The sequence below is a fragment of the Eleginops maclovinus genome, chromosome 22 (assembly GCF_036324505.1).
Source record: "Eleginops maclovinus isolate JMC-PN-2008 ecotype Puerto Natales chromosome 22, JC_Emac_rtc_rv5, whole genome shotgun sequence".
Lineage (NCBI taxonomy): Eukaryota > Metazoa > Chordata > Actinopteri > Perciformes > Eleginopidae > Eleginops > Eleginops maclovinus.
In genome coordinates this window covers 20948318-20961471 of record NC_086370.1, presented here as the reverse complement: position 1 = coordinate 20961471, position 13154 = coordinate 20948318, and the positions used below count along the sequence as shown (strand labels likewise).

The 13154-nt window shown below is 39.4% G+C and overlaps 1 protein-coding gene across 1 annotated transcript in view; it reads left to right on the top strand.

Annotated features, from left to right (window-relative positions):
- Positions 1–3725: 3725 nt before the first annotated feature.
- The window catches only part of slc30a6 (solute carrier family 30 member 6), a 41609-nt gene continuing 32180 nt past the window's right edge, over positions 3726–13154 (top strand). The window contains exons 1-4 of the mRNA XM_063875399.1: positions 3726–3929; positions 5377–5423; positions 6301–6387; positions 12184–12268. Of these exons, the coding sequence (XP_063731469.1) occupies positions 3746–3929; positions 5377–5423; positions 6301–6387; positions 12184–12268 (403 nt within the window). The 5' untranslated portion in view covers positions 3726–3745. The remainder of the gene's footprint in view (positions 3930–5376; positions 5424–6300; positions 6388–12183; positions 12269–13154) is intronic.

Sequence of the window (13154 nt, the reverse complement as noted above, 5' to 3'; positions counted from 1 at the left end):
GCTGCACGTGTTTGCTTCATGCACTCTGTTCTGGACAGTAATTATGGGCGGTATTATCGTACATGCTCATGCTGTATTTATCTGAGGGTTAACACATGTGGCAGGAAACAGATCCAGAGTCCGCTGACAGCTTCAGGCCTGATGGAAAGAAAACCAGTCTGCAACGCTTCCTGCTTAAAAACAAAAACTCAGATTTTATTTAGTTTGATGTCTCTAAGATTACAGTTTAATGATCTTTGTCTCCAGTGAAGGGGTAAAACATTTAGCACTTAAGTACACATTTGAAGTGCACATATGTCAACGTCATGGCAGAATGACCCCACTACATACTTCTGACAGCTTTAGTTACTTTTCAGATTGAATACATCGATGGTGAATTTGTGCGGCAATACGTTTTATAAATACTGCATTTTAAATAAGATGTATATATATGTACATTTTTAATGCAACATACACATTACTGCAACACTAATGAGTAGTTCTACATTTGTTTGTTACCTATATTTTCCTGCACAAGCAATATTTCTGCGATAGGTATTTTAATTACATTTCACCGCACATTCAATACTTCGAGTTGGCTGATAATACTACTTTTACTTCAGTGAGGTTTTGAACACTGGTCTTTGACTTGTAGTATTTAATCAGCTATAGTTCCAGATCAAACGTCATTTGTATTTAAGATAAAGAATCGACGTGCTTTATCCACCTATCCTTTATTTCTGTAGTAACTCCTCCTATCTTCCTCTCCGTATTAACTTCATTCTTTCTCTCTACATTGCAGTGTTGGTCGTTCGGGGGCCTCTCAACGTCACTTTGACAAACTGTTGAGTATAAAAATCTGCATTCACCACTTTACAAACGACCAACTATACATTCTGCACACACACACACACACACACACACACACACACACACACACACACACACACACACACACACACACACACACACACACACACACACACACACACACACACACACACACACTCAACTTTGGGCCCCAATCATAATACACACATTACCACGCTTGAATCTGTCACGCTTCCTCTTCTTTCTCTCATACTTTACATGAATACATGAATAATTGTTGAAGCTCCTTTTTTGCTTACTGTTGGAACAGTGTCAATTCTCACTGCCATCTTCCACTGTGCATTCATACCTTTCAAGCAAAAGGGTAAAATGTGACAGTTTGATTATAGTTACACTGGCTTGTGTTTGGAAAGGTTAGCTGTCAATCAACATGAACCCATCCTTCACCTGATTGGAACCAAACCGATCATTTGGTTAATGGTATACAATAAAGTGCAATTCTTAAATATCCATTAAACTCTGATGAGCTCAAATGAATAAACAGGGGGGAAAAGGTGTGTTTAAATTTGAAATTTAATTTGGTGTCTAATGGGTAATCTGTTTGTAACGAAGTAAATAAAGTAGGTCTGTTAAAAGGGTTGAGTGAAAGTGTATTGGTGAAAAATATCGAATGATTTTACTTTTTTGTTTTAGTTTTGAGAATAAATGCTGTAGTGGCTGCTTAAAATTAGCACGAAAATTGGCTAGCTATTAAGCTAAAGGATATGGTAGCTCACTTCAGCTCCAAATATTCAAGTTTATTAAAATATTTATAAAACTAATTCCTTAAATAACTTGTAGTTGCCTCCTACAAGATGTTTGTGTGTTTGTTTTTATTTAATGCGGAAACTACTGAAATTAAGAGAAAGGGTTTAGCATGGAACCCATTAAATTTTGGAGCAAACCATTATCACGGGGGTGGTTACACAGATTATATTTGACTTATTTATCAGTGGGTGGATATGGCATTTGCCCTTGATGGGCGCCTGTGTTTTTAAAACACCATTTTAATTTCCTATTTGTTTATACGATTGAGTATTTAAAACAAATATTAAGTGTTTGTATATGTTGTTTATTACTGATGCTTCACATGGGGTTGTGTTGGTTTGTTCTGGAAAACGTGCCAATTTGTCCAGTTTTGTTTACAAAAAATAGAAACAACAAATCACTAATTTGGAAAATAAGGCATCAATTGCATTCAATCACTTACTTTCCTTTGTTGGAAAACACTCAAACACTCAAGTTTCTCTGAATGCAGCATCATTTCTTCCTATGAGTATTCAAAGTGGCCGCTGCATTAGCCAGTTGGACAGGTAACGTTGCTGTAGATATGTTAGCTAGTGAGCTAATTGGCTGCTTTTTAATTCAATGCCACGGTTACTGAATTCCCACTGAGACAACCTATAGTTACCTGAGTGACCAGCCACTGTCCAATCAGAAGTCAGCTTGACCCGAGGAAGGTGTGATCGAATGATTGTGTTTCCCCTGAAGATGCATTTGTCTTAAACCCCTCCTCCTCTTCCTCCTCTTCCTCTCCACACTGTTCTGAAACTGATCCAGTTTGAACCCGTTCTTACTGTCCACCTACCAGGTTGTGTATAATACTACTGCTATCTGAGAGTTAATATATGAGCACTACAGGGGGCCATAGAGACAGCCTGCTGTTAATTATCACTGTAGAAGAAGAGATGTACGTTGTTGTCTTTATGTTCAGAATAAAATTCAGTTGGACCAAGACTGCAGCTTTTTTGTGGTAAACCATGTTTCTTTTCACACACAAACACAGGTGTCCTGAACTGTAAATCTGTAAAGATACTGAAGAAAAGTTAATATTATTTGATCTTGGTTTTCTTGTGAAATGCTGGAGATTAAGACAGTGTTCATTATTGCAATTTGCCAAATATTTAGTGCTCCCAAACATACATTATATGTCACCTATTAGACGCTTTTAGCTACACTCAGATTGAGAAATTCTTGCGTTACAGGAGCAGCAGTGTGTTCAGACATTAAAACATTTGAAAGGTGGAATAAAGTACAGAAATAATCAAATCTAAAACTAAACATTTACAGCAAATGTTATAAAGTAGTCCGTGTCTGAAAAATGTCCTTAAATATGTGAATGAAGTCTCAAAAATACCCCCAATAACGCATGAAAAAGTTTCCCAAAAGGATGTAAATCTCAGAAAATAAATGTAAAATGTTTGTAAAAGTCATAACAAATATATGTTAGATATCTGAAAACGGTCAGAAATAATTAATGATTTGAATTCTTCTCAAAGACTAATCACAAAGGTATAAACGGATCAAACTCAGGCAGTGGTTTTCTAAACAAATGTTCAGATAAAGCAAACTTTGTTAGTAAAAAAATAAAAACCTGCGTTGAATTAATTTAACAAGTTAAATTTAAAGACCGGAAAAAAATATATATAGACAGCGAAATTAAAAGGAAAAAAAGAAGCATGTAAAAACAAAGACATTATATTAGATTCAGATTTTAGACTTTATTATGTCCATACTATATTGCACCTTTTAAATTTGTAATGCCTGAACACACTGCTGCTCCTGTAAAAATGTCCCAATTGGGGTTAAATAAAGTATCTATAGCATGCAGAGAAAGGGGGCGTTTCCTTTCTTCAACAAATCAAAACAGTAAGCCACAAAACGCCGGGTGTTACTCAGCATTCCCTTCAAAATAAAATCGTCTCATAGAAAAACAGTTAGGTAGCAAGTGCGAAACATTGAGGCAAAATCCATTCACAGTTAATAATGACGCTTTTAGCTGTGCTTAAATGTTTTGTTCTTTAGACTTTCTACTTGTTCAAGCAGAGCTCTACTTGAACTGACGCATGCGCTGTGCAGCGATATCGAACAGGCCGATGGGTACAGGAAGTGCAAAATGGCGATGGACGGAATGATGTCCACGTCCTCGGGTCTCTCTTACCATAATGCCGGGGACTTTTACCCCAGAAAGTTTGGCCCGAAGCCGGACGTGGTGCCTTCAGGGGTGACCGAGAGAAAAGTGGGTCCGCTGGATAAACCTGACATGGTTTCGGTGGATGTCCTTAACGTCACGGAATCAGGTTTGTTATGCTAACAGGCTAACGGCTAACAACACGTAGTCAAACCGGCGGCTCTGCTAACAGCTGATTCTGGGTTTAGCTGGGAACGTTTTTGAGTGTATTCTTCCTTTAGCTGGTTATTAAGACAGTTTACACATATAACGTGTTTTTACTGGTCCCTTGAGCCAGTTAAGTGTCCCATATAGCTTTTGTTGGGGCCCGTGGTTCTTGTTTGTTGACGTTAACGGTTAGCTAATCCGGCTAGCATGGAACTGTCAAACGGTTAACGTTCAACGGTTAATTAACAGAAACGTTTGAACGACAGTCAGTAATGGACAGAAGTGCGAAGAAGTACTCTGATCTAGTACTTAGGTAAAAGTAGAAGTACCAGAGTGTATGAATGAATACTCTATTACAAGTAAAAGTCCTGCCTTCAAAATGTTACTCAAGTAAAAGTAGAAAAGTATACTTAAAGAACCAGAAGTACTTATTATGCAAATTGTTCCATTTCAGAAGAACATCTCTGATATGTTTTATAATGATTGATCATTAAAGTGTTCTCAGAGCTGGTAAAGGTGCAGCTAGTTTTACTGGCTTTGTATACTGCAGGGTAGCTGCTGGATTTACTGCAGGTGAACTACAGTCTGATTTAGGGAGTGATTATATTTCACATCATTAATACAAATCTGCCCAGCTACAGGTATTAAGTACATGTAGTGGAGGAAAAGAACACAATTTACCTCTGAATTGTAGTGCAGTAGAAGTACAAAGTAGCAAAAAAAGGTACTTGCACTTTACACGAGTAATTTCACTTCATGCTACTTTATACTTCTACTCCTCTATATTTAGGAGGCAATATTGTACTTCTCACTTCACTACATTTATTTGACTGCTTTAAGTTACTAGTTACTTTTTAGGTTTAGAATATTAGCTAATACTACATTTTAATCAATTATTTACTCAACTTTGACATATATGTATAGGTTTAGATTTCCAGCAGCAGAATAAACAGTCACTCAAATTAGCTCTTCATTTACCAGCTTTGATAGAAACACATGAATAATAATAATAGTAACCGAGTAACTTCAGAAATGGCCCATTATGCATACTTTTGGTACTTTAGGTATATTGTGATGCTGATACCTGTACTTGTAGGTAAGATTTTGAATGCAAAAGGTCTATTATTATTAACGGTACTTTTAAAATGAAGTATTGTTACTTTTACTTAAGTCACAATCCTTGAGTACTTCTTTCACCACTGACGACAGTTATTACTCACTATGCTTCGTAAAGTCATAAGAAAATTATTCTCTTTTTTAAATGAATTGAACGCTAGAGTTGCACAAGGAAAGCAGATTTATCTGTACCAAAACACACAAACATTAAGTCATAGTCAGAGAGTCTAACAACACAAACACAATCTGAGAATCATAACGAACGTTTAAGTATTATTTGTTGTCTTCCACAGATGTTCACATGCACAGGAAGAAGCACGAACACGACACATATGTGTTGGTGAGTGTCTCTGATATCTGCAAATACACAAAATTCAAAATCTATAATGAAGGTTTAGTGTAGCTTCTGTTGCGCTTCAAAACATGTAATCCACTAGTCCAATTTGAGTGTTTGACATGAAAACCTCCCAGGATTGAGGTTAGACTTTTATAAATACAAACAGTGTTGGTGCCGTCTTTAACATTTGGTAAACAAACATTTTGTCACAAGATTGATGATCTCAGAATGCTGCATTACCAGACGTTCTTGTAGTGTGTCCTCTTCTTCACAGCGAGATTTGCATGAGATACATTATTTTAACTACTGTTATTTAGTCTGAATGTATTTCTCAAAAGACTGTATTGGCCTGTATCTATGGATTCCCCCCTCCAAAAAAATGTGAACTTCTCAAACTTATCGAAGTATTTTTATTAATGATATTAGTTGTATGTTATTCAGCGAGTGTGACCCAAGAAAATAAAACTGTTGACGTAATGTTGATGTTTTGCTCAGGCTTCAAAATTAGCACCGTTTAGCATCCAAAAAACGATGTAAAATAATCTATGGAGTGGCTGGTAAAGTTGTACATTCAAACATTCAAACCTAAATTGTGTGTGAGAAATATAAAAAACAAATTTAAGGGAATTTAGGGGTTCCATAAAAATGTTTTTAAGAAAAAAAGTGACTGCTATACCCTGACTCACCACAGGGTGGCAGTGCAGCTCACTCTTTAGCTCCTCTGCTTTACTCTCACAGTTCAACAAACCTATTTGTACTCAAACTCGTACATAATTATTTTAGACAACATTTTGTTTGTTTGTTTATTTTGTTTGCTTTATCAAATTACACTAAAAATGTGCTTCAATATTTAATACTCGTTTTTTTTTGTTATTCGCAGGGCACCATTCATCCATTCAGGAAGACGCACAGATCCATCTTTGGAAAACTCCAGCAAGAATTCAGACTGGTGACATCAGACAGACGGGTAAGTGTGTGTGATGTGTGAATGCATTGTAAAGTTCTAAAATCACATTTGTGTTATCTCGGTTATTTTTAGCTACTTTTTAAAAATCCTTTACCAACCAAATCTGCCCCGTTGTTATTATTATCCAAACCTTGTCTTTCCCTCTGCAGAAGTTAGCGTCTGAAGAGTCAGGACTTTATAATCCCATTGTGCTATAAACTCACACACAGACCCAAGCACCTTCTGTAATCCTGTTTCACTATCAGGTCACCATGTTCCTGGGAAAGTCCTCACGGTAAAACACCATCAGCCATGAGCTTTACTCTTAGTTTCTGTATTATCTGCATTTACTTTTAGAGCTAATTTAGCAACAAGTTAAGCTTTCTATCAATCGGTAAACTCCCTGAATAAAGAAGTTACTGAATTCTCCTCTCAAATGAGTACAGTTTTGTGTATCAGACATCAGCTCTGCTCACCTCAGGTTCATGTATGTTATTTCAGTCAAAAAACATAGTGGTAAAAGAACCCAAGACCTCCACATAAGGTTTTGCAGCCATCTGATATTTTAGTTTGTCTCAGTTTATAAAACTACATTCATTTCTGGGTCAGTCATTATTTAGAGTGCAGCGGACATCAGATCTTGTTATGAAATTAGAGAGCTTATTTATGATTTGATAGCAGTTTTTGGGTGAAAGGGTGCTCAACATGGACTCATTTAATGGAGAAAGCGTGGCTCAGCAAGGTTGAGTAAATGTGTTTTCCCTTAAATGCAGGGCACACAACTTTACTCCTAAGTCTTAAAAAGTCTCCATGTGATTCTTGGCTAGGTAGGGAGACTTTCAATCTCAAGTGAGGAACAGAGAATGGCTAAAGTTATGTTTGAAATATATAGTCAAGTGAAAATAGGGGTTTCACTGGATTTGTAAGTTTAAAATGTGCACAAGTCAAAGCTCTTCTCCGCAGTCAAGTTCAAATACTTCTGTCGTAAACATACATTAAATAATCTACTCGCACTCGCTGCATTGAAAACCAGAAACAACAACATAGTCAGGACTAATTCCCATTTCAAAAAACATGTTTAGCTGAAATGCTTGGAGTGTTTTTATGAGTAATTGAAAGAAAAGGAGTGCACTGCATAACAAAACAGGGACAGATGTAGAGACTCTATAAGTCTGAAATGCTTTGGGATGTAACAATTACAGAGAAAACACTGGAGACATGATAATGAATGCCAAAGGATCTCAGACATGTGTGTGTGTGTGTGTGTGTGTGTGTGTGTGTGTGTGTGTGTGTGTGTGTGTGTGTGTGCATCATTGTGCTATAATCCACTTTGAGCCCATGCTGGTGGGGGGTCTTGCTTCCCCATAGAGCCTTGGATTGGATTACACGGTGTCGTACACGGCTTAGGGACCAAACATAGTTCAAACCGGCGAAAGTTGAGACGTGCTTCCTCAGCGCCTCGTCTCCTCGTCTCCCGTTACCTTTAGTGTTGGGAAATAAATCACAGTCCTGTCCACACAGGTACAGTTTGACTGATACAGGAGTTTTTACATGCTGATACAGCAGCTTACTGTAACGCTACAGTTGCTGATAGATGATACTTCATGCTGAAAGCTTTGAATCTGGCTGTTTCATGCCAGAAATGTCCAATTTAGTCTGTGTTTTCTCTCAGATTAGACTATTATGAGACACCAGAGGCCTCACTTAGCCTCAGACAAAGTGTTTGTTGAAGTGAAATTTGACATTTGCTTATTATTGTCACTTTTCAAAACTGATAATCAGAGTATGCCCACTTCTCTGGTCTGATGTGGAAGTGAAATTGTTAGCAGGAGTTTAACTTTTCTCTTTCTTAAGACAACACTTCATGTGTTCAACCAAGTGTGCAACACCATGAATGAACCATTTAAAATATTATAAGCATACTGATTCCTTTAATGGTCTAAAGTTCCTCTGCTTGCATTGATAGAACCCTAACAAGGTATTCTCCATCCATTCAAACTTCGTCATGCGAAATACTGTATGTTCATGCCTTAAAAGATGTACGTTGTAACTCAGCTTTACTTCATTTTGTATGCATGAATTTATGAATATGCAAATGTTTCTGACGGGAACTTATGGTGACTTACAGCGTCAAGTTATAAGTCTTGTTACAAAATCCATTTGCTTTTGGGTAAAATGTCCTGAAAACTCTGATACCCCTTGTTTCGCACTAGAGCCACCTCCTCCCACAATGCATCACAACATGTTTCTCTATTAGACCCCTTTTCAGACTTTCCATGAGTACTAATCTCACCTTTTAATGTATAAAATCATCCCTTAATTTCTTGTAAAGATGGACAAAAGGTGAAAGTTCTCTACATACAAGATTTTTCATAAAGCATATTAAGTCTTAAAGCAGATATTAGATACTGAGGCGATTCCTATTCGATGCATAGACAGAAAATCATACTTTCAGGACAGCACTGAGCATCATAATGTGCTTCATTCACTGCCTGTCATAGTACGTGTTTCTAGTACTGGGCATTTATGCTCGAGTTCATCGGCCCCTGTTGCCGAAACAAAATGTTCTGATGAAGCAGCAGAGGAAAGACATGTCCGCGGGGCGGGAGAGTGAGAGGCGTCATCTCGCTCCTGATGCAGCAGTCGGAAAACTCCTATGTCCGCGTGAACAGGCCGCCGATTCATTATGCAAGTGGGTTTATTTTGAGAAAGGAACGCCGCCACCCTGGAGACACAGACTACAAACTGAGGAGGGTGTTTTTGTGTTTTTTTTGGAACTGAAAAGAGACTGCAGTTTGGGCGAAAAACCTAGAGCTACTATCTCTTTTTATAGGACAATTCATCTGGATTTGGCAATCCGACTGCATTTACACTGGGCACCGTATTTAAGATGCACCAGTGGGTGTTATTGATGTCAGTCCGCTGTGGGAAAACTACAATTTCTTGTAGATTAAAGCGTATCTAGATCCTTTTCCATGTGCGCTCTTATCATGTTGTTTCATGTTGGCTATATAAAGGACCATCTGATCATTTTACACTGATTAGCTTAACGCTTTTTGCTGTAACATAGTGTTGAAAACTAAAACATATAAGCATGTTAGCAACGTACAGCATAAGTGGTCAAATATTTGATCTCTAATTTATATGATATGCATTTGCCGGACATAGTCTGCTGCAAGTAATTGTGGGACATTATCTCCTGTTTATCCTATGCAAATTCTGATAATAAAGGAAGCATTAAAGCTCCTTTCGTTATCATACAGAGAATCAGAACAGCTCTCATCAGGGCTGACCTACTATTTCCTGGTCAGTTTACTCCATTAGGAACCTTCCTAATAGAAGCAGAGGGTTAGACCACAGCCCCAGCCCGGCAATTTAAAAATGGACCTCTCCTTCTTGCTCCACTTTTGGTCTGCAGAGGCTGAAATGAGTCACGCCTCTGCTCACCACCGTGACACACATTTCCCCGGCCCTGCCAAATGATGCGGCCACGTGGCACGGCGCTCCACGATGATGTAATCCGGCCTGGCTCCTTATTTAGTACAGTACCTGGTGACTGAAGCGCTGCCGCTCTGTCACTCCAATGTCACATGTAGCCTCGACATGTTGGCACGCTGTTCTGCCGCCGGACAGCCGGGCCACGCCGCAGATGGACAGACGGGGGCAGCACAGCGCCAGGGTTTAAAAACCCTGCACTCCCCTCCAGGCGACGAGTGTCTGTGTACGTGCAGGGGGGTTGGGCATGTTTTGGGCCAATGCTGTCTCTCTGTTTGCACACACGGATGCACACACACCCCCCCCCACACACACACACACACACACACACACACACACACACTCTGAGGGTCTCCCATGCCTGTCGCTGGCTAGTGCTGTCACCAGACGCCCAAGCGCTGTCATAACACAGCACACCACAGTAATTGTAGATTTCACAGCACTCGGTGCTCCCCACCACGGCATATGACTCCAACACGAAGTGACAGGCCAGGACACACACACACATGCACACATGCACACACACACACACACACACACACACACGTTCCCTTGTTCCATTTCTTGGTACACGTCCATTTCACACACACAACCGTACTCTTCTAGCTCAGAGGGCGAGTTTAAACTCCAGGTTTTTTTTATTTTGTTCATTGAAAATATTGCTGATTTACATCCAGACGGAGGAAGTGAGAACAGCTAGATAGAATAGAGGAGAATTAACCAGTCAGTCTGCTTATCTCTTATTGGTCCTTTGTCCAATCTCTCAAACAACCTATATTTATGTTTCCCTATATAAATAACGTGTGGTTGTTGTTCGTGATGACTGCTGTCTTTTGGAAGCAATAGAGGAAGTAAAGAGACCTTCGTTTAGCGTTCCACAAAGCCTCTCAGGAAGGTGTTTGTGGTGGAGCGAGACCGCAGTTTACTTCCTGTTTCCCACTAACAGTCAATGATGGTTTCTTTTAACCTCGGCTGCGTCTTCTCCAAACCTAAACTAGGGCTGCGTCATCCATTCAGATGCTGCATTCATTCAGTTTGAAGCAGATATTTCTGCACATTTGCAGATAAATCTACCCTAACATTACTAGATTACTATTTTTAGAGATGTATTTTAGTTTTGACTGCGTTGATGCAAATTGTTCCAATAACTTAAGTAGACAAAAAGTACATGTAATCATTTCCAAAGTGTATTTTAGTTAAAGCCAGCCACCATCTGGAACTATGATTGAACTGTGACGTATTCATGCTACAGATTACAGGAAGTGTTGTCACTCTAAGTAAGCTTCCTGTCACATTCATCCCTTTAGACTGTACACTTAAGCACTAAACATCAGTAACATTACAGACACATTTACCAGATGGGAAAGCTCCTAAAATGCTTTTATTTCTCAAGTAAGGACCAAGTTTTTTTTAAAGGTGTGAGAACATTTAATACAGTCCTAATCATAACCATCTTGGGGCGAAAGGTTAGATATGTTCTGTATGTGTCCGTTAGTATCTGCATACATTTGCCCAAAAGAGCGAGGGCAGGATTTAACGACGCGCTCTTTAGTCGTCACAGTGTTTTCACTTCCTGTTGTGCTCCTCTGGTGATGACCTTCCCCTGAGCTGGTGTTTCTGTGATGAACTGATTCAGACTGTAGTGACTCCATCAGTCAGAGTATTCCCCCCCCCGCCTGCGGCACAGCAGGTCGGCCGCCGGGCTGGAAACTCTCCGCAGCTCTGCTCTGTTTGTAGGTTTAGATTCAGATTTAGATTAGAGGCTGCTGGTCTCCTGCCAGAGTGTCTGCATGTTTGGACTGGTGGACGAGTTTAACACCATTACACATTGCAGTTTAAACAAGGGTCAAAGCAAAGATGCTATTAAGATGCATTATGGGAAGTGTAGGATCCAGTGTTTTTGGAGCTTGGCCCAAACTCCAGACAACAAGTGCAATTAATGATATATTCCTTATCCATAATCTGACGAGTATTATTTGAATTATAGAGTCTATTAAACGACAGGAATCAAAATGTCACAGAGCCAAACATGTCCTCCTCACATGGTTTGTTTATCATATGTACAAATACCCACAAATATTTAGTTTACAATAATGTATGACGAATAAAGCAGGAAATCCTTTTGAAAAACCTAAGAATATTCTAATTATTTCTCTACTTTTTGGTCAAAAATGGACTAAAACGGTCATTTGATTATCAAAAGATCTTCCTCTTCTTCGTTATCTTGTTTTCCGCTGTCTTCTTCTTCTCTGTCTTCCTCTTCCTCTTATTTTTCCTCTCCTCTGTTAACAGTGTGTTTGTTTGCTTGTTGTCGTTTTGCAGTCGTGGAGGATCCTGCTGTTCGGGGCTCTCAACCTGCTGTGTACCGGCTGTCTGCTGATGTGGTGCAGCTCCACCAACAGCATGGGTGAGCAAACACACACAGACACACACACACACACACACACACACACATTAAAAACAAATACAGTGACAGAGGGAGATGCAGATAGACACATGCAAACTGACACAGAGACAGAAAAAAACACACCTTTAGTCTGGGACACAGACATTAACAGGCGGAGATACCTGTCTACACACAGCGATCACAGATGGACAGTTACACACTTCAACACGTGCACAGGGAAGCACGAGCGGGTGTGTGTGTGGCGCAGCTTTGGGCTCTTTTAACTCTTTAGGAAGTGTAAGCGGTGTCTTCTCACCACAGGGGTCCAGACTGATCCTGCTGATGGTGTGTGTGTGTCCGCGTGTTCGAGGGGGGGTCACATCAGTCAAAATATGGCACTTTAAAGGGCATGTTGAAGAAACAGAGTCCTTCGCAGCGTCTCTTTTACCCTCTGGTACTACAACACAGAGAACACATCTGTCATATTGAAAGGTTGCTTTTGTTTCGTTGTAGTTTTCCTGTCCTTGTAGATACCGACACAGCGGCAACATTTAAAGAAGGATTATTTACAACTCTTTGAAGTTTTGCCCTTTATTTCTATCACTGATTACTGTTCACAGTTTAAGAACATTAAGGAATTGAGTGTTTTAGTTTTTATTTTAAATACATTGCGAGACATAATGTTTGTAGTGACTCCCGTAACTATCAGTGTTGGTTTTGTTGTGTTATCGGGGGGCTGTGTGAACAGCAGCAGCACTTAAAACCATTTCTCTGCCTCAGCTGAGCTGTCCACAAGCGCTACTCCGGACAATGTGACGAGCTTATATTTAGGAACACACTCACACACACATCCATATTTAAACATGCATTCAGGAAACAGTGATTGTTAGTCTGCACGGCCGTCTGA